The sequence below is a fragment of the Opisthocomus hoazin genome, chromosome 5, assembly GCF_030867145.1.
Source record: "Opisthocomus hoazin isolate bOpiHoa1 chromosome 5, bOpiHoa1.hap1, whole genome shotgun sequence".
Classification (NCBI taxonomy): domain Eukaryota; kingdom Metazoa; phylum Chordata; class Aves; order Opisthocomiformes; family Opisthocomidae; genus Opisthocomus; species Opisthocomus hoazin.
This window is the reverse complement of record NC_134418.1, coordinates 68,567,690-68,590,281: the sequence shown is the minus strand read 5'-3', so window position 1 is coordinate 68,590,281 and position 22,592 is coordinate 68,567,690. Positions and strand designations below refer to the sequence as shown.

Genomic DNA, 22,592 nt, shown 5'->3' with positions numbered 1-22,592 from the left:
TTGGAAAAAAATGGAGGTTTAAAACTTAATTTTAAGCTCAGGACTATGGACACAAAATTCTTTAGTTCCCAGGAGCGTGCTTCTAAATTTTATGCTGCTGATGCTCTCTCGCTCCCACTAGCCTCATGAGAGAGACTGCTAAATAACAATCTGATGCTCCCATCAGATTTAAAAACACCAACTGCAACCACTAAAACCCCGGAACAATAATTCACTCCAAATGCTATGATACATCGAAGTGTCCCATACAATATGAAAGTCTTATTCTAATGTATTTAGGCAAATTTACTGCCAGAAATTTAAATCTCTGGCCATATGACCCAATTTCACACAAGCGAGTTCCTGTTTATCAGCGTAACGCAGACCTGGGGTGGTCCAGGCACACCTGTCCTATTTGCATTTCCTCCAGAACTTTCAGAACTTGAAATAAAACTCTGTCAAATAAAGGAAAATCTGTTCTCAAATGTGAGTTTCTATGACTAAAATACCACTTTGGCCAAAACACACTGATAAAGTAATAGTATTTGTCAAAATAACTTTTTTCATTCATACAGCTGTGGCACGAACATCACTAGAACCACACCACCGGCAACACCAAAGCACCAGTTACAACGGAGCCATGTGTGCTGTTTTGCTAACACATTTACTAATGTTACAGACCATTTGAACAAATGCCCTTCTGGTGAGCTGCTGCCACATCTATAATCCGGATCTTTAAACTAACAACAAGCCCAGAGCAGTCGGGCTGGTGCCTCAGCTGGGTGGATGTGCCGCAGACTGCCAATCTTCCCTTTGACAGCAGACTCGTTTGTCACCTTCTGTGCACAGCTCTGCTTTCAGTACAGCAAACGTTCTGCTTGCATGCCATCCATCTTAAAACGGGAGCAAGTTCAAGTATTCATTTAAAATTCTTGCTGTCGAATTCTCTTACATGTGACAATTGTGTTAGAACAGACATGAAGAAAACCTGTAACTGACGGATGCTCATCCCACATGCCACAAGATGTCCCATTTTCAGAGTATCGAATTTAGCTCACAAAATCAGCTTGAGCAAAGGCTCACTACAATAACAGAGCACACAGACTCTTCTCTAGACTCCATGTTTATTTATTTGTTAAATCTAACACCACTTTCAACAAAAAACAAAACACATACATTCCCCCCCCCCCTTAAAGATCAACATATCTTTTGTGTTTCTGCAACACTTTTAGGTCTTACTTATTAAATTTTACTTGCAAGATCAAAATGGTATTTAGTATATATGTTTGTGAAGTCACTTTATGTGACATTTTAACTGATTTACCTGTGGTTTTTACATAAAGCAAAGGGTTATCACTTACACAAGCCCAAAGTTTAATTCCTACAACATGGCTTATATAGTGTACATTACACTTATTAAATGTTAAAAATTAGACATTACAATTTGACACATTAATGATTTCAATTGGCAGAATGGTCACAGATTAGTTTAATTTCCTTAACTGTTTCAGTACTTGAGGAGTGGAAAAAAAATGCAGTCTGTCAGTATAGATGAAGGTTTTCCCAAATTTCACAAAATTTTCTCACTTTGGTGTGAGGACAAGAGTTTAAGGTAATGTGTTAATTAAATCAGAGAACATGAGAATGTGCTTTCTGCTTTTAAACTGTGAAAAAAAAAAGCATGAAAGCAAAAAAGCAAACACTCTTTTTAGGTCAAGAGTTATGATATCGGGCATATAGGGCTAGCAAGGCCTCTTTACCTGACCTAAACACCACCTTGACATGCTTACCTGCTGCGGACAAGGTTCACTACTGAGATACAAATCACCTTACTATTTTGGAAGAAAAATAAAGAAAAAAAACCCACCCACAAAACCCCCACATATCACTTTGCCCATAGCAATTTCACAGGGGGAATCCAGAGACAGTTCCAGTTCCTCACTTATGTAAGGCACCCCCAAAATTTCATGTTCTTCACTGTATAATAATGCAGGAAAACTTCGTGGAAGCCAGATAACTGCATACCTCTTTCCTGTGCATGCTGCTACTGCACTGCTAAAAGGTAAGAACAAAACTCTGGGATTTTTTTTTTTTTTAGGTCAATCAACTGCCCAAATACTACACCGTTATCTTCTTTACCACCCCCGTGGAACCCTGTTATCTGAAACACAACAACATGTTTGAACATGATTGTTTTGGCACAGAACTGAAAGTATCTGAGACCACCCAGGGCAGGGGAACAATTATTTAATGTTTCAGTATAAAATATTAATGGATTAAACCCAAACAAAACCCAGGTTTTTCCAATCTTCTCTAAATGCTAGCTGGTTTTCTGTTGGTTCTTGTCATTTGTTTATTCATTGGGAGATCCTGGCGGTAATCAAGGGGGAGTATTTTTGTTTTAAGCAAATACAATAGGCTTTCTGACAGTTTTCCTTGAACTTACACAGAAGCCTTAAGAGCGAATCTGAAACTCTCATCACAATGTTCAAGGTGCAGACGTAGATGAGACTGGCAGAAAGCCTCCACTCCAGTCTGCCATTAAGTTTCCAGATCCCCCAAATAACGGTGGAAATTGTCTGTCATTTTTACTACTGTATGTCATGTGGAGTGCTTTCCGTCCATCATCTTGAATGTTTATTTGGGCATCTCCTGGGGTAACTAACTACTTATCTCTGGTATTTTGAGGAAGTTTAGCTTTGAAAGGACCGGTTGCTGTTACAGAGGATTTTTATTCACTTCAATTGTCTGCTGAAAGGAAATAACTTATGTTTTTGTTTCTAGCCACAGTCTTATCCCGGGAGACTCTCCAAGGAGCCCACTCCAGGGGCTCCCAATTAAAATCAACACTAAAAACCTTTTACGAGCATAAGATCATATTCTTTTTGGAGAACTCTCTCCTCATGCCCCCGCATATCCTCCCTTGTGTGATGCGCTGGGCACTAACACAGCTTGAGAGCCTTGTGCCCTGGCTCTGCAACTCTACAGGAATCATTCATCCAGACCTTGCACTTTTATCAGTAACAAACCCCATGCAACTTCAGCTGTCCTTCACTTCTAAAAATAATTATCAAGTAAAATGAGCCAAATTGTTTTAGATAGGAAAAAAGTCAACACACAACATTACATCCGTCAAATAAAGAGACCTTCATATAAAATTCTAAGAAATGCCCTTTCCTGCTCCTCCTCTCCAGTCAAATAAATCAGGGAGCCAACTACCATCCACTGATGGATGTCCCATTTTACAAATTCAACGCTACATTTTCCCTTTGCAATTACAAGATCAGTAACCTAGATATAGAAGTGCTAAATAAAAGTAGGTAGAAATGCACCTACCAGATCGAGTCTCCCTAATATTTTGATTCTACACTGTTTTGTATTCCAAGATTACTATCGGAAAAGCTGTCAGCATGCTTACTTTTAAGATGATCTTTTGTGCACCATGGATTATTTGCAGACTTTAAAACTAGTCAGCTGCAGGCCTTTATACTCACCAAATTGCAACACTCAAGAGTAATACACAGAATATAAGTTAGTGAAGTGAAAGGAGGAAAAGGTAAAATATTTACGTTTTAGCACATGCATACACACACACACAAATAATGCAAAACAGGGTAACAGCACAATCTGTGTAGTTTTTATGCCAGCCACACCAACAGTACACATAACACCTGTCAGCTGCTCCAGGTGCATGTCAAAACTTTACTATCTGAAAATTCAAAGATAATTAACTGCTCAAAACTAAAGCCCAGCTCCCTGTACCCGTTACTCGTACAACAGGATACTGACACTTTGACTAGAGCTTGTATAAAACCACAAAAGTTTTTTTCATTATACACAAAAAGAGTTTAAAGTCTTTCCATCAGAGATGTGTAAACACCAGGAATTCAAAAAAGTGCTAAAGGATACTCAGCCCCACATCTAAGAACAATTCCATTTCACAGTGACCTGAGTATGGCTACATAAGCATGTTAACAGGGCGGTGAAGGAGAGGGAAAGAATTTACACAGTAACCTTGTGGTAAATTCAAGGCAACTACCTTGCTTTACTAAGGATTTGTTAGCTTCCCTGAACTGAACTGTCACCTTCTGGAAGACCCAAGCACGGACAACGGCATTTACACTTGCAGGACTAGCCAGGGCACTGTAATATACACATCTACCCAACAAATTAAAAAGATTCACACATTAGAAGACTTTATTTCAGACTTCCTAGTGTTTAAACAAAGCAAATTATTCCACCTCTTGTTCTAACCAGCACCTTTGGCCAAGACAAATCTTTGCTTAAATTTTAAGAGTAAGACTACCTGGAAAGTATGACGGACATTGCTGCATCTTCATTAGCAGCCATGACAGCACTTTGAGAGAAGCCTGGTATCTGCAGCTTGGGCTACTGAATCTAAACTAAAAGCTGAGAAACAGAATTATGCTGAATGTGTAGTTACCATTGTAACAACTGTATTTCCTTCACTTTAAACAAAGAGGTTTTAAAGCACCTCCTTCTCTTTCACCCCAAGAAACCCGCCACCAATGAACTACCATAACAGACACAACCTCAAAGATCCTTGGTCAACTCCTTCACCCCGTAAGCGTGTTTTCAATCTATCACTCTGAAATGTTTAGTTTTAAGGATTTTTGATATTTTTTTTCCCAAAAAAAAACCCCTTGAAATAATTCACAATTAGGAATTACAGAATTATTTCCAAATAGCAAAAGTAAATGCAGCACAAAGCTTCAAACACACAAAAATCCAAGCTATTTTAATCTAAATATACATAATTTACTTCTAATTTACTATTATAACTCAAAGTTACTTTCACAAATTACCATTTCAGATTTATTACTGAATTCTTGTATTGTCTCTAATTTCCTCCTCCTTTGTCTCAAACTCGCTTGATACTCGTGCACCAAAAGTTGTCATGGAAGGGTCATGTTTAAATGTGTTGGAATAGGTTCCAGTCTTTCATGGAACCTTTGGGCTGTAATATCAGTATTTCAAAAAACGGAGACACAATCTTGCTTTTTTCTTTCCTTCCCCCTCACAACTGATAACTACAAGACCAGTGAAGAGCTAACATATACCAGTTGTCCAAGAAAAAAAGAAGTATTTGCAAATCCAAAATAGAAAGTGAAAGAGTAACTTGCCTTCTAGACTTGGAAACCTAAAATCATATAGGTTGGAAAAGACCCTTAAAATCATCGAATCCAACCATAAATCCAACACTGCCAAGTCCATTAGTAAACCATGTCCCCAGGCACCATGTCTACACGTCTTTCAAATACCTCCAGGGATGGTGACTCCATCACTTCCCTGGGTAGCCTGTTCCAGTGCTTAACAATCCTTTTGATGAAGAAATTTTTTCTAATATCCAATCTAAACCTCCCCCAACACAACTTGAGGCCATTTCCTCTCATCCTATCACTTGCTACTAGGCAGAAGAGACCAGTGGCCACCTCGCTCCAACCTTCTTTCAGGTAGCTGGACAGAGCAATATGGTCTCCCCTCTGCCTCCTCTTCTCCAGACTTGAACCAGCCCAGTTCCCTCAGCCGCTCCTCATAAGACTTGTTCTCCAGACCCCTCACCAGCCTCATTGCCCTTCTCTGGACAGGCTCCAGCACCTCAATGTCCTTCTTGTAGTGAGGGGCCCAAAACCGAACACCATCCTCGAGGTGCACCCCCACCAGTGCGGAGTACAGGGGGACGATCACTTCCCTACTCCTGCTGGCCACACTATTCCTGCTGCAAGCCAGGATGCCGCTGGGCTTCTTGGAACATTCAGTCTTACCCATGTTTCAAATCTATGCATAGTTCCTTAGTTGCTCAGGATATTTAAACTACTACTTCTATTAATTTTTTAGAGCTTTGAAATTCACTGAGCAAAATGATCGTTTTAAATGATTCAAATCAAATACAAAAGCACTATTAAAAGTACTCAGAAACAGAACCTTTTGTGGAAAGATTGACACTAAATACTAATCATTTTATGTTTAAGTCACTATGTCAAGCACAGCTCACATAACAGCGGCTCAGATGCTTGGGAAAAAATGAAGTGACAGCTTCTTTCCATGCTTTAGTGGGCAGATGTTCACATTAGGACTATCACTCATGATGCTCATCTGTGTAGAGATGCCAGTGTTGAAAGGATCTGTATTGGCATTCTACAAATACAATGCATAGGCAGATCCCATTTCACCATATGTACTTTATATGCAAACATTGTTTCTAAATGAACAACCTTATGCTAATGAGGATATCCCATTTAAAAATATTGAAGAACTTGTGTATGCGTTTGGTTTTTTAATCTTCCTCAGCTCTAATCAAGTTTAAGTTGTAGAAAATCAATATTTGTATTTAGTTACATTATGCAAAGATCAGTTTAGAAAAGTTATGAAAAATTCCTTTTTCTACTGCACAAACAACTTTCTGCTTTGATGACAAACCTCACATTTGATTTTATACCCTATATCTCGGAAAAGCAATCTTTTATCTAATATAAAAGAGCACATCATAAGTCAGTAAAAGCAAAAAACTCACGCTCCTCTAGAAAACCTATGCCATTAGTAACCAAAGTTTCACATATGCATGGTCATAAAGTACTGGCAACTCTACAAGTTATAAACAGGACCTAGTGTCAGTAATCTACCTAAAAAAAAGAACATAATATTACTGACACTTCAGTTGAAGAAAATTCTGCATAGCTTCGACGTTTCTCTTTGAATTTCCAAATCTAATCACAATTACAAATCCAGTTACAACACCAATGTGAGCCCTTCAAAAGGCAATGGAAGAACAGTAAATCCCAATGGATATATGAGTTCTGTAGCAGGGATGATGTAATATATAAAAATAGGCATCCTCTGACAGAAGCTGCAAGTTGAGTAAATAACACATTGCATGTCATTAATTTTGCATTAGCTTGCCAGTAGACATTACTAAAAGGATGATGAACTAACAATTTTGTTTTGCTTCGGGTGCTACACAGAATAAAGTGATAGCATTGCTCATACATTAACAATAATACATAACCTAATACATAACTTTAAACAGTAATAGTCCCTTACAAGACGGATGAAGGAAGGCAGCCACGTGGCTAAAAAGTTGTGTTTTACCAGAAAACACAGAGCATAGGGATAAGAATTCCATATTGTTATTATAACATTACCAGTGGATGTTCCCATAAAGAAACATCACACTTCTGTACAAAAAAACGGTTAATGGGAACTGCCCAAATGATATCAGGAATTTCATATTTTAAATAAAATTACGCCTAACTTCAAAATACATCTGTATATTTAACAGTCACACACTTCAGGAATTAGCATGCATGCATTCAAATATTACATATACAGATGTATTTCGTATTGCTTTCTAGCATGATGTATGCACAAGTAGATTATCACCATCACGGAATAATAAAAACAGTTGCTTTTGAAATTGCACACTGAATTTTGTAAATGAACAAAAGCAACTAAACAAATATCCTTCCTGGTAAAAGCACACACGCACTTGACAATGTTAAGAACTAGCTCCTTTTTTTAGTTAATGAAACGATCAATACAGTATGTTTTATTTCAAACAAACACCAGAAATATGAAACAAATTATTTTATACTAAATTTGTTATAACTAGAAACAACCTCGTTTGAGCAAACGAACACGCATTATTTGTGCAAACATGATTAAAACTCCCTTGCATACCTTGCTACTTCCCATTGGCTATACACTGTAAATGTAGGGGTATGTACAGCTATGTTTTGAATTACCATTTCTCTGCTTACATTACTTAAATTAATTTGTTTCACAACCAAGAACAGAATGAGTCAAGTTCTTTTTTTAAGTGAAGTGCTTTCATTTTGCGTATGCCACATAACAGAACCTACTCAGCTTCCTTTCTCCTTGCTCTTCACATTTTTCCTCTATCATGGGGAAAACTAAGTCAGTATCAAGTTCAAAAATTATATCTATTTAAATAGGTTCAGCTGCCATAACCCGTAGGAGTCTCTCAAGCCAAAGCGCTCAAACATCCTGCTTCCTCCAACATTTCTGACGACCAAGCGTGCCTGACTTACTTCACACTTCCAAGGTCAATGACGTTTAAAAAACTTTTTCCCAACCACCTCTCCATGTACTTTGTATCTTTGTATCAAGTCAAACTTTTGGTGTCTCCATACCTCCTTGTTTGCTGCCCTATCATATAATTTTCCGACACTTGGTAAATTAGCTCAGATGTAGTGTTCTCTTCCTAAAAGCAAGTTTTGTTGTTGTTGGTCTGTTGTTTTTTTTTTTAATGTGAATACTCACAATTCATTCTGTGGCTTGCTTTTTATTAAATGAACTTGTATTAGAATGAGAGTGCCTGATAATCCCAAAGATCATCAGGAACATTAAATGCTGCAGCTATTTACAGGCTTGAAAGATCGATAGTATTCTTTAAACTGATTTCTTGTGGATTGGGTATCTGACAACTGTTCCTACTGATTCAAACTAAAATGACTGAAATTCTACATGTAATAAAGACGACTAAGTACACTACTATACTGGTATCAATTTACTACATAGAATACAACGCACTAACAAGAATACATTATAGCAAGGTATATCACAATACTGTGAAGTCCACCTTGCTGAGAAGCAAGCACGTGTGAGGTATTTCACGATCATTAGTGGCAGCCCATGGAAAGACATCCAGAAATATGTATTTTACAACATAAACATAGGTAGACATGCAGAGAAGCAACTGTATTATGCTGGTTTTTAACATTAAGTCTCATCCCAAACTATGCTGGACACCTGTAACAAAGTTATAAAGTAGGATCAGCTTTTTTGAATTCTCATCTACTACACTAACCACAAGAAAACACTGCTTGTTATCTTGTAAACTTCCACATCGCTTCAGTAGCCACACGCACTGAATAAAGAAAAACATCTAGGCTTCTGCATCAAATTCAGGCAGAAAAATTTAAGATTCGTATATTTCAAAATCCTTCCTAAATGTAGAAATATGACACACAACAGCTTTTTTGATTTTTGAAATGTAATTTTGCAGACAAAGGAAAAGGCAAATTTGTTTCATAAAATAAAACAATCTGAACATAAATTTTCAGCCCATGAATTACAGACTCTCAGCAGACAACATGACTGCAAATGGTATCAGGAAAAAAAGGCTACATTGTCAATGCTTTGCAACTAGCTATTAGTTATTAGAGAAGATACGGGCAGCAAGTAAGGTTTCTACAATTTGCTACTGACTGAGTAGGTTCTAACACTTCTACAAAAATAACATAAAAACTAGAAAAAAACCATTATTTTTTCAGCGAGTCATGGTTGCAGATGAGACTTGACTCAGCGATATTAGACATGGTTTCATTTCTAGCCCTTTTCTCATTCAAATTATCGGTCACCTCCTTCAATTAAAATCCAGAGGGACAACACTTGCCTGCCCTTCATGCATTGGCACAATGACTGGCTCCACAGCACAGAGTGCGAGGATAAAATTGTTACATGCCTCTAACTTGGGGAAGAAGCCGGGGTTATTGATGGCTCCATGCCCACTGCTCTTTTCCATCCAACACCAGATAAACGGATTGTCACCTCAATGAATCTCAAGCTGAATGGGATAAGAAAGGCTACTAAAGGAAGAGAGACCTTTTGCGAGGCTTTCACAGAATCACAGAATGGTAGGGGTTGGAAGGGACCTCTGTGGGTCACCTAGTCCAACCCCCCTGCCGAAGCAGGGTCACCTACAGCAGGCTGCACAGGACCACGTCCAGGCGGGTCTTGAATATCTCCAGAGAAGGAGACTCCACAACCTCCATAGGCAGCCTGTTCCAGAGCTCCATCACCCTCAGAGGGAAGAAGTTCTTCCTCATGTTCAGACGGGACTTCCTGTGCCTCAGTTTGTGCCCATTGCCCCTTGTCCTGTCACTGGGCACCACTGAAAAGAGTTTGGTCCCATCCTCCTGACACCCACCCTTGAGACATTTATAAACATTTATTAGGTCCCCTCACAGCCTTCTCTTCTTCAGGCTGAACAAGCCCAGCTCCCTCAGCCTCTCCTCGTAGGAGAGATGCTCCAGTCCCCCTCACCATCCTCATAGCCCTCCACTGGACAGTCTCCAGTAGCTCCTCATCTTTCTTGAACTGGGGAGCCCAGAACTGGACAGAGTACTCCAGATGAGGCCTCATCAGGGCAGTGTAGAGGGGAAGGAGAACCTCCCTCGTCCTGCTGGTCACACTCCTCTTGATGCACCCCAGGATCCCATTGGCTTTCTTGGCAGCCAGGGCACACTGCTGGCTCATGGTCAACCTGTCGTCCACCAGGACACCCAGGTCCCTCTCCGCAGAGCTGCTCTCCAGTAGGTCCGCCCCAAGCCTGTACTGATGCATGGGATTGTTCCTCCCCAGGTGCAGGTCCCTGCATTTGCCTTTGTTGAACCTCCTCAGGTTCCTCTCTGCCCAACTCTCCAGCCTGTCCAGGTCACACTGAATGTCAGCATAGCCTTCTGGTGTATCTACCACTCCTCCCAGTTTGGTGACATCAGCAGCTGGATTTAAAAAGCCCAGCTTGAGGACGCACTAGTAGCAATTTTCATAAGCCTGTTAACTAACACAAATCAGGACAGATTCTCATAGAGAGTAAAACACCACACACTATAGTTTCTGTTCAGGGCTATTCACAGGTGCTTCAGCATTTTATTTACAGGCCTACCTGCATCTTGTTAAAGATTCCCCAGTGAGCTTTAGTGTTTTACCTTTAGCAAAGTAAAGACTATAGTATATACCAGTGAAAGCCCACAGCTCAGTTTACTTCTCGAGTCCAAGGCACAAGAGAGACAGGCTATCACAAACCAGGGAGGTATAAATTACTACTCATAACCTCTATGCCACTAAAGAACAGCATCTTTCTTTGGACAAAGTTATTTTTCCTTTATCTGCAAATAATGGCCATTTACACGTTGATAGGAGTCTCCAAAACCAAGCCAAGCAAGAAGCACTGTTGCAAGTTTTCAGCTAACAAAACCTTTCTGTCTCTTCTTTGGCGCCCATCTTGTCACACTCCATTGCCCCGTTCTACTGACATACAAGTACTAAACAGCGACAGGGGGCCTATTTTTCAAATCAAAATCAAAGATTAAGTCCTCCATCTCATGGAAGAGATACTTGAGTAAAGTGTCTGTCCAACACTAAATATTTTATATATACCCTTTACTTATTGTTCTCCATTTTCTCTAAATCACAGGACATCAAAGCAAGGAAGAAAGGTCAATCAAGCTGGGCAAGAAACATTGTGCTGTCACCGAATTCCACATTTACATTGATATTTTTGTGTCACAGTGAGATTGCTCAAGTATCAAAGCAAAGGCTAGGAGGCAATTTTAGTCATAGCATTGCATCAGAATTATGACATCACACTGCAAACCCACAAGTAAACTGTTAGTGGACCACACACAGTAAGTTACAATACCTGAGGTTTAGTGCATTCCTGTGAGCCAAAATGAAATGAATGCCATATAGGAGGAAAGGAAAAGATGAACATTATCAGACATGCCATAGTATATTCCACCACTATGAAGATAATGTTAAAATTATGTTAATGAGGGTCCACCGTCCCCTACAAGTTGACTCTATTGCAGAAAGCCATGCCACAACTGAGAGCACTGCATTTTATTTTCAATTCTTGAAAAGCACAGCCATGCATCTACATTTAAGCTCTATGTTTTGCTCTACATTTTCACAAAGATTTAGAAAACTTTCTTCAGAAATACTGTTGAACTTTCCAAAGAAAAGCATTCAGAGACTACTGCAAACAAAGCACTAATAATTGTTAAACAACAACAAAGATCATTCTATGTGGCAACTACGGATTCGGGGTGAAACAAAATACAAGAAAATTACACATTCTGTAAAGATTTTGAGGATGGTATTAAATCAGCTTTATTACTTTGAATCTCATGTACATAACACCTAAACCAGAACACCTCCACAAGGAAGAGCAAACTTGAAAACAAACGCATCATATTAACCATTTTTCAATTTAACTTTAACACATCTACTGCAATATCTGAACATCTGCATTTTTTAATGCTTCTTTCTTTATTTATCCAAAACTAAGAAGCAGAGCCAAAGATAAGACCCTGACAGATGCCGACCAAAGAATGGATAGGCAACAAGCCCACAAGATATGTGCTATAATACGGTTTGAATTCGTACGTGTTTCACAAAAACCCTGCTTTCTTCAGTCAATTTCTCAACAAATTGAGACTAAAAAAATGAGGTCAAGGGACATAAAGTAGGAGAGGAGAAAAGACAATGCAGCCTTTAACATGTATGATTAAAGCGACAGAAATAATACTGGTTGTAGAAGTGAATGAGAGAACAATGTATACAAGATCACCAAATACTGTAAAAATGGGAGGGAATGGGCCAGCATGGAAAGTCTTGACTATACTGTAAAACTCATTTGAGCTTATTTGACTCTACGTGCTTTGAAAAAAAAAATAAAAATAAAGTCAGTCATATGCATCGTATTACACTTTTTAAAGCAACATTTGACTGTAATTGTTGCAAATTTTACAGTTTATTTGGCAATCTCTTCCAACTCGATACGAAATCTCACTTGCAATGAATTTCCCAACACATACACAAAATCATCATGAACTCGCACAACAGAACGGCACACAATGGGCTTTTGCTCTTGGTACCAGTTCAGCTTACAAAAACTCATTAGGCATACCTAAAGTGAAATTTATACAACAGACAAGGACCAAGAAATGCAAATAGCACTGTGCGTAATCTAAATATTGCCCTTCTAGAGCTGGATAAAAATCACACGAGAACTGTTTGCTAAGCACAACATACACATCTAAATAGTATGAACAAAAGTAATTCTTCCTGTAACTCCCACAAAGTACAACACCACATACTTATTTTTTCGAAAACAGACCAGTAAAATGTTTCATCTTCAAACCAAGTGAACTGGCTCAATCCATATTAAATTTAGAGGCAATTAAAACTACACTGAAAATTAAACCATTAAAAGCTGTTGTATAAACAAAAACAAATTGTTGGCATAAAATGTAATTATTCAACTCATGAGGAAAAGCCTGTATAATTAACAGATGTAATCAAACATCTACACACTTAGACACACATTGAATATACAGGGAACTGGCAAACAAGTCAAGGAATAAGGATAGAGAAGGAAAAACTGAAAAACCCTACAACTGCATTGGATCAAAGACAGTATTTTAAAAACACTAAAGCTCTAATCCTGCCAATTTTTATGCATGTGGCTCACACTGCAAAATTCAGCCCAATGAACTCAATGAGATTAAATATACACAAAGTGGTTTATGCCCATGCCTTTATGGTTCTAGCAGATTTGGGGGCTTAAACAAATAAATGAGAGCCAAACAGCTTTTCCAGTGTCTTGCTTACAGCTGAAATCAATACCGAACATAACTTATTATAACATATTAATCTAATAGGGCTTTTCTCAATTTAAAAGCCATATAAAACATTTTGTAGAATAAGTTTTAATTATTAGATTCTTTTCATCTCAAGAGGAAGCCTGGAAACTTTCAACACGCAAGATTACCCCAAAAAATGGAAATCAAGTAAAATGACCAAATGTTCTCCCTGATGATGGGCAGACTATATAGTTCACCAAAAGCCAAGTATAAAGGGCTCTCAAGGTAGACACCAGTAAAGGTTAATTTGACATTTAAGTTCTGGATACCAAAACGAGGTGACAGATCGAATCCAAGACTTCGGCCTACTGCAATGCAGCACAGCCCTTCTCAGGCAGCAACCATTACCATACACGTGAATGAGCACTTCACTAACTGACCTTGTAACGTTGCACACCAAACTATTTGCACCGTAACTCAATATCAAAAGGAAATGAGAACGTGGTTTCTTTCACAATTCCACGTAATGACTGGAACATTAAGAAATACTACATGACATTCACAGTCATAGGAAACGTGCCTTCAACTCTGAACTATGATTCAAGATGCACACGTGTTCACGAACTGATGGAGCCAATTTCACAGTATTTTAAGGGGGAACCTCCCTACAGAAGCACACTTCTTTCAAGATACCAGCAAGTTTAACCATTTTGATTGTTTTATTTTCAGTAATTTTCCTGTTTCTGGTTTTGTGAACTATAAACACAGACAGCTTACCGTATGGTAGCCTCTAGGTAGAGGTGGCTTCCCCACAGGATAAGGGTCAACGGTATCAATAATTGTTTGTCGCTCTCCTTTTTGGTTGATTTTCCTAAATCTTCTTCGAGATTGCCTATGAGAAGCTTGACGCTGAAAATACTCCTCATTTTCATCCATGTAATCAACCTACAATAGATGCAAGAGTGTCACTTCCCACAAGAAATAAAAGTGTTTCTTGTTAGAATCACAACAAATTCTATTTTCAAAAAACAGCAGTTAACTTCGAATTTCCTGCATTTTCAGCACTAAGAGCGAAGCCACTACTAAAAAAAAAGAAAAAAAATCACACTGGTATGAACAGCATCACTGAATATGACCACTTGTCAAAAATGAAAGAAGAAAAGTTCTCTCTTCCTCCCCTCCTTCTCACTCTTGCAGAACTACAAACATTTCGCTACTCAGTGTATCACAAAAAGAAAACTGGTACGACAGAGCACTTGCTAGTTTTCCTACTGACCTCTGTTTGTCACTTGGGATCTTCCCTAACCAACCTATGGCAAAGGCTTCGCTCTTCAATAGGCAGCGCTGGTTTTATTATTCCTTCAAATATTTTGAGGGCATAAAAGAAGGATTTCTAATAGACTGTATTTACATAAAGACAAATCACTTCAAACCAACAACAGGGAGAATAAATAATACCTTTTAGGTATATTCTAATATAAAATTATTCTTTTCAGTTTCCAAGTCTTCAAAGTAATAGTCCTAAGTTACTATACAACAGTATACTGCAATGAAAATATTTGAACTAGGAATCCTGTTTGTCCTGAAAGAGAACCATCTTTTTGCAGTAATTTGTCTGAAAATCAACATCTCTTCTGCATTCACCCTACCAACAGAAACCTTACTTGAAACTAATAGGGAAACGAGAAAAAACCCAAACCTTTTCAGCACTGGCTATACATGGGGATTCAGTTAACTCCTCCTTCTATTCAATTCCACCCCCCAGGGATAAACAGTAGTTCTGAAGATGTGGAAAAGAGCTTATGAGGCACCTTGCAGGGTTCCTCCATGTTTTTCAAGAAGGAAAAGATAAAATACTCCTAAGAATTTGCAGCTTATCTGTGTCCAAAGTGTCACCCACTAGTCAGCTCAGGTCACTCAATACAACTTTCAGCAGATGAATACAGTGGGCTGAGTGAAGCTCCTGGTTCACCCGGAAGAGCTGGTGATGCTGACCCCCTCGCCGCTGAGTAGCTACTCCACATCTGACCCAGCTGCACTCACGCTCTACGCCTCCCCCGCCTCTGTCCCCGCAGAGTGACCCCATCCAGCCCCAAGACTAAAAGTTACTGTGCCCAGAAAACTCTGTGGATGGGATTCTTCCCACCCAAGGTACAATTACTCCTTTGAAAGGCTGGATTGAAGTGTTCAAAATTTCAGCTTTCCCAAAATTCTAGAGGATGCTTTTTGCAGATTAAGAGGACGAACGTGGGAGTACCTGCCCCTGACCCAGCATTATCCATCAGTCCAGAAGATTTCTTCTGGACTCCTGTTGTTTAGTCATCTCCTTTCCCTATGCCTATCTTTATATCACTCTTCCTTGTAACTTATCAAGGAATGCACGAGACAGACAGACAGACAACCACACAGCTACGACCAACTAAATTGTATGCTCCTAGAGAACAAATATGGGACAATAAGCTGTTTCTCGAACTCATGGTCAGGTATGAGTTACACAAGCTGGTCAGATAAATCAGGGGCCCAAATCAGGGCCAAACGGGGAGGCAAAACAGGCTGCTGTCAAGGAGCTGCTCCTTTACAAGGTAAAGTTACAGAGAGCTTTAGTCAGGGACAGTGAAAAAGCAATTGCCATTTCTCATATATGCCTTCTGTGTCTCTTACTATATTGTATTAGCTTTGTAAGATTATTTTCTTAATTAGAATTGGAAGAGGGAGAGATATCAAACACCCGACAGAAAGAGCAACCATTACACAATCATCTTTATCTGTTTACAATGAAATCACAGAGCTTAAAACCCAGAAAAACATGCCTGCATTTGCATGAAGGTAAGTTAAAAAGCTAATTTTTTTGCTTTAAAAAAGTAACCTAATCTCTTCTACAAGCCTAAAGCTATAACACAACTTCCTGAGCTTCTGCAAGTTTTACAGAAACTGTCAATTTCTAGGAAAAAAAATGTTTCATGTCACAGCCTATAACTGAACTATCATCTATATCTGGTTTAGACAATTGTCATGACTGTATTATGAACTGATCACCGTCTCAAGTGACAGAGGGGAAAAAAAAAAATTAGCCTGCTGATTGTGCATTTGTTCAGATGATGCAACCTGAGGTGACAACTAAAAACTTCTGAGCCTGTGAACCCTCAGACACGATGCTGTTCCGCCACTGGACTACAGCAGATACTGCTATCGAAATAGCCTTCGCCCAGAGAAGTCGGTAGAGTTTTAAAATGTTCAAACAGCTTCTTAAAACCTCAAACAGCTGAGAATAAATTTATTTCAATCAAACATTAATAATGTAAGCTAACTTGAGATTAATTCTTTAAAGTATCTATAATTACCTATAATAACAAAGCAGCTTTAAAAAAAAACAACCACAAACTGTTCCGCTATTCTGCTAACACAAGAAAACTTCAGTTTTGCAAGAAATCTGCAAAAGTAAGTGTAACAACAACATAAAAGATGTCTTTATCACTCAAACAACACAAGTATGCATGCAAAGAATGGTAAGAAAGTTATGTATGACATCCGAGATTCATAAAAAGGTCATGCCGAAAACAGAAAACTCTTCGAGTTTTATTGGAAGTTGAACTGTTACAAAAGCTGATCTGTCAAATTTTAAAGCAACTGAACGAAAAAATTCTTACCACAATCATTTCAGATGGCTCTAAAACAATGCATTCACAGCCACGTCTGAAGCTTCCTGCAGAACGCTTGCCAAAACTGTAGAACAAAAATACTTGAATCAGAACAAAAATCAGAGCTATAACACAACCCATAAGCATATTTACATCTTCCCCAGATATTCTAAAGCATAGAAAAAAATGTACATACCTCTGCACAACAAAGGTTTCATGCATACATCCTTTGATATGTAACTGCTATCCAAGGACCCCAAGAGCTGTGCATTTTGTATTCACATAGTTTACTAAAAGTATTTGCTAAATAATTCTATTAGGACTAAAACAAGCATCAATCAAGTGCTGCCTACTGAAGATGCATGGTTGATTCTGAACTACACTAGAGTTTGATCTCATATCTTCTGACATTACAGTATTAAGTTACCTAAGCTATCTGCATATCTATAAAGCTAACTATGCACACCAAGGAAAGAATTAAAAGGCTGCTCAACTTCAATTAGCTCTTTTTCACTTAAAATAAATTAATAAAATAGATGAGAGTATTCCCAAATTGCATAGATGAAGACAAAACGTTGTTCTGCCTTTCATGCCGCATACCCCTCTTTGTGCAATAATTTAGGATGATATTTTACTTCCTGTAGGATAAAACAGAAAGCTGTTTCAGTTTCAGTTTCTGAAGTGCTCTGCCTATATTAAATGAATGTGCGTGTCTGCAGGCTTAACTGCAAAGAAATGTGGCAGTAAAGGGGGAGTGCAGAGAACTGGTACATAATTCAGTGAAACAAGACCTTGACGGCTAGATCCTTAATCACACGCCATCAGAGTGGAAGAAAAGACAACCAGCTAAAGTTTGTTTCTGGGGTGTGTGCTTTTGCCTCCGCGCAGTTCATATTTAAGCTTGCCAGGTCAATGCCAGACCTTTCCCGTTGCAGAGCAGGCAGCAGGACAGATGAGAAAATAGCTGGAACTTCAGGACCCCTCTTGCAGCCTGTTGTAACAAACCTGCCCTAAAATTTGCCAAGAGCCAATGGAAATATTTAGCCTTTCCCTTTCTTCAACCCGGCACTGTGCAACAGGCATGGGAAACCTTCCTAGCCGAAGCTCACAGGACAACAGCTATTAAATAACTTGATGAAAAACAAACTAGATTCAATATAATTGTAAAATCCGAATTTTAACCAATCCTGTAACGCACAGCCACCGTGACGTGCTTAAATTATGACGTCTGTGAAGAGTAACTTTTTAAAGCTTTATTTCACAACAAGCAAACTGAAGTTCAAACACCATTCAGCACAGTGTATCTAGCCAGTTTATCTCTCTTCTCCTGCCCCGTCTGGCGATTAGCAAAAATGAACAGTTTACCTTGCTACCCCGAAGGCTAATCTCTTGACAACAGCATGTTTATAGCTCAAAAAGAAGGCAGGCAGATATTGAAAAGAAATGCCAGCTGTGCTTATTCATCAAAATAATAATCGCATTTAATGGTACATGAGACTCCTACAATAGAAAAAATTTTCCAGAATACTAAGCCTCCTGAAAAAAAACATTCAACAAAGAGTCTCTCGACAAAATGCATATTTTCCTAGAGGCAAACACATGCTTCCTCCTATAGTCCAGCAACAAAACACAGGGTGCTTTGCTCTACAGTGCCATCTTGAATTTTACACCATTTCAACTACTCTCAAAGGTAACAGAAAATGAAGCCATTATCTTGAATCACTAGACCGTTGCAAAAAGGACAAACGTCTTTTCTTGGTCATTAACCTGACCCATACACACAGTTTTTCCTTAAAAAAAGGAAAGGAGGGGGAAAGAGAAAGAAGAAAGTAAATCAACTCCGTGATTGAAAAACAACAACGCAAAAATGGTGATTAAGAAGTCAACTTATCTGATATTCTAACTGAAAACAAATACAGAAATATTCCCTTTACTCTGGCAGATCCTTGTCCCCTCTTTGTAACCATTGGTTTTGGTCTAGTACAACATTGCTGCATTTTTTGCCAGTCCATTTTCTAGACTCACAGCAAACGCTGATTTCAACAGAAAATGCATATACACTTTTCCACCCCACCATTTCTTCTTCTTCTATTGCTGTCTGTAAGTATCAACTTTAAAGTTCTGCCCATCGCTAATCACTGCTGACATCCAAAAGTTTCAAGCTTTAGCCAACACAGTAAACAGAAAAAGCTGTGTTTTGTATGCGCTCTTCTATTCTTGAATAACTTCTTTGGCTTTTATCCTTCAGAACACGGGAATAGGTAGTCAACACATTAAGACAGAAGGTATGCATCCAATGACTATAGAGAAAATTCTTGATTTCTGTTCCCAGTAACACACTGGTTCCCACAGCAAATAACCATGTCATTGCTCACTGCTCCGATTCCTGTGACAGCATGGAATTTATCAGAGCAGACAGCGCATCACACGTCTACATTATCTTTGACCAAAGATCACAAGGCACTTCAGACTGCAAACAAAGTCTGTAATCTTCGTGAAGTATTGTAGGTAAGAAGACAAGTAAACCAAGGCAGTAGAAAGTTAAATGACCTTTCAAGCGTAGCAGTTCTCCGCTCAGATATGCCATGCCAGCTAAACCTCCTGACTTCCAATCTACTGCTGAAAAATCATCATCAGTGAGGAATTCACAAAATCAGTGAAAATTAGGAAACTTTCTTGTCACTGTCCATTACATCTAGACAATTCAGAAGCATCCAACTCTGACAGAACATCCATCACAGTATTGCATACTACCTGTTGCAGAACCACACTTTGATACCTACACGTGGTCACACAAATACCTGTTGACATGCAACTTTGAGAAATAACTGGGAACTCAGGGCATCGCCAGTCCCACTGTTACAAGTCAGAAGACAGATATCAAAGTCTTACCAGAATTAGTTTCTCAGAACTTCACACAAGAGCAAAAAGCAAAGACCTACAAAAAAGGACTTCAGGGACACTCTTTTCCACCCAAAATCCCTAGCTGCAGTAACCAGCCACTAGGCAGAGGAAGCCACTAAACAAGCTTGATTTAATTTCATATAAGTTACTTAAAATATTAATAAGCAGCAAAAAGAAGTAAATACCCAACACATAATACAGTCTGTTTACTGAGCTGATCAAAAAGCCCAAGCTGCAAAGCCTTTTACAAAATACCAGAAGAGCTTCATACAAGGAACCACCAGCTGGCATGCAAGCTGGTTTGAGGGATCCTAGGTATTGAGAAGAAACAGTAAAAGCAACTGAGTTTCAGTGGAAGAGTTGACAGATTATCCTCATAATACCAGCTCTATTTCAGTGACTTCTGCTAGACACCGTTCTTTCCAAATTTTGATGCTAGATCAGACTTGCCATAGAAAGTGAGTTTGACTACCCAGATTTATCATAAACTACACAGCCTACATGAGCACTGGCTAGCTGAAGTAAAATGTAGAAAGCCTTTATTAGCCAATTTCAATGGACAAGGGATTCGACACATTTATTTCTTCCCTTACTGTAGTGTGAAACAAGCCTGTGGATATATGAGTTCACCAGGAAGCTTAAGGTTAAACCACATTTTTGTGTTTAAAATGCAGTAGAGAATATTACATAATATACACTTCACATTTGGTTGTATCATATTATTCCGTAATAATTTCAAAGTTGTCTTACTGCATAAAGATAAAATCCTCTGTCCTACCTAAGCCTTATTAATTTTAACTCCTAAAAACAGCAACTATTAAGTCAATGATGCACCTGAGAGAATCCCAGCTTTGCAACTATTTTCTCTAAATTGGTGATGTGCATGAGAGAATTGCACCAAAGGAAGCCCAGGCAGTTTAAAGTTATCTTTGCGACAGTGGCTGTCAATATGCGATGCAGACGTTCTACCAATAATTCACATAGCCTGAAGGCTGCCTGGTTAGGATATTGCTGCCTCACCTGAATTCCCCAAACAACCTCATTTTGCAGCAGTTTTTCCAACACTTTTTTTCTTGCTACCACATAAGCTCTGACTTAAGGTTCCCTGAATATTAAACTTCACAGATGCTCTCCTCAGTACCTATCCTAGAGGAAATTTCACTTCTGGAGTCCTTTTCTATCACAGTTACTTTTATTCCCCACAAACCTACTGAATGCATGATATGAATATAAATCTACTCTGAAAAAAAAAAAGTTAAAGACATACAAAACAATTTTATTTGCAGGAATCCACTTTACAGTAACAATGACAAAAAAAAAAATTAACTCTTAGAAGGTTAGATACTCTCCCCAAGCAACTGCTCCCTAATTATACTGTTCCCTGAAGCAATTGACGAAAGTCTGATTTCGCGCTTGACTATTCAAAAGCATTATTTCCAAATAAACTCATTAGTACTAAAAAACACTTTCGCTCACTATGTGTATTAAAAGCAGGTATTCAAATCCATACAAGGAATTTACAACTTCATTTCCATTCTAATGCATTCTAAAATTGAGTTTACACTGACTGTAGATGACAGTTCCCGTCTCTGTAAGTGCACCTTACTACACACATATTTCATCTTGTAACCTGTAAAAATATACATTGTTGGCTGAAGAACAGATGTATCTGAGTTTACAATACACTAGTTAATAGAAGGAAGGTTTTAAGGGTAAGCTAAGCGTTTCCATGTTTCCCAAGTTTACACCTTCAGTTTTCATTAAAAAAACTTAATCATTATAAAACTACAATTAGTGCAAATACATCAGTGGCTAACAAACAGCAAAATGAGAATAATTTAAGACCACTGTCTGTACTTAGTCCTCTTCAAAATTACTAGATTTAGTAATAAAACAAAACACCAAAGTAGCTCAATTAAATGAAACACCCAAAGCTAGAAGCAACAGACTAATTTTTACAAGGACTTACGCACCGAGACAGCCAAAAACTTCCAGGTGCTATGGGTGACTCGTTCTTTCCTTTCTGTTGCCATCATGGCTCTGGAGGACAGAGCAGTTTTCTCCAGACGTGACCCACCCATCTCCCCAGGTGCCCAGACATACCAGGGCACATGCCCACAGACGCTCCTTGCCAAGCTGGCGGGAGAGGCGACAGCTACCAGAGGCGAGACCCTTTCCCTACCGGCATTCAGCCCTGTCCCCTCACCCAGGGCCTCCACATTCCTGGTTGCACGTCAGCCCAGCTCCCAAAGGGAAAGTTATTTCTCAGCACTGGAACGTGAATGCATTGATCAAAAGTGATGCAGAATCCGAAGAAAACTCCACTGACAACAAACACCCAAAAAAGGTTTTTCAGCGAGAAGCCCTTTTCATCCTTCCTCTCAAGATCAAAGATCGCTCGCAGAAAACCCAATTTCACTTGCGACAACTGTTTTTCAAAAAGGACATACAAAACTTTATTTTTTCCTCCTATCATGTAATCTTCACCTTTATTTCTTTTGATATTCACCACCTTGCATGATTGTAAAGTAATAATTAATTCACATATGAATCACAAGTCTTAGTGAAACTACTTTTAAGTCTCACAAAGAAAGCTCCGCAAAGCATGGTCATCTATATCGTGCACATTCTTCAGCATATTCTAAAGTGCAAAATATTGTTA

General features: G+C 38.7%; 1 protein-coding gene across 6 annotated transcripts in view; it reads right to left on the bottom strand.

Moving 5' to 3' along the window:
* The window catches only part of RAPGEF2 (Rap guanine nucleotide exchange factor 2), a 191,446-nt gene that overhangs the window by 76,931 nt on the left and 91,923 nt on the right, over nt 1-22,592 (bottom strand). For 4 of the 6 annotated variants that reach the window (XM_075421642.1, XM_075421645.1, XM_075421644.1 and 1 more), the window contains exons 5-7: nt 17,036-17,111; nt 14,166-14,333; nt 11,444-11,461 (exon numbers count right to left, since the gene is read on the bottom strand). In XM_075421642.1, coding sequence (XP_075277757.1) covers nt 11,444-11,461; nt 14,166-14,333; nt 17,036-17,111 — 262 coding nt within the window. The remainder of the gene's footprint in view (nt 1-11,443; nt 11,462-14,165; nt 14,334-17,035; nt 17,112-22,592) is intronic. The other 2 variants (XM_075421643.1, XM_075421647.1) reach the window with 1 other exon arrangement.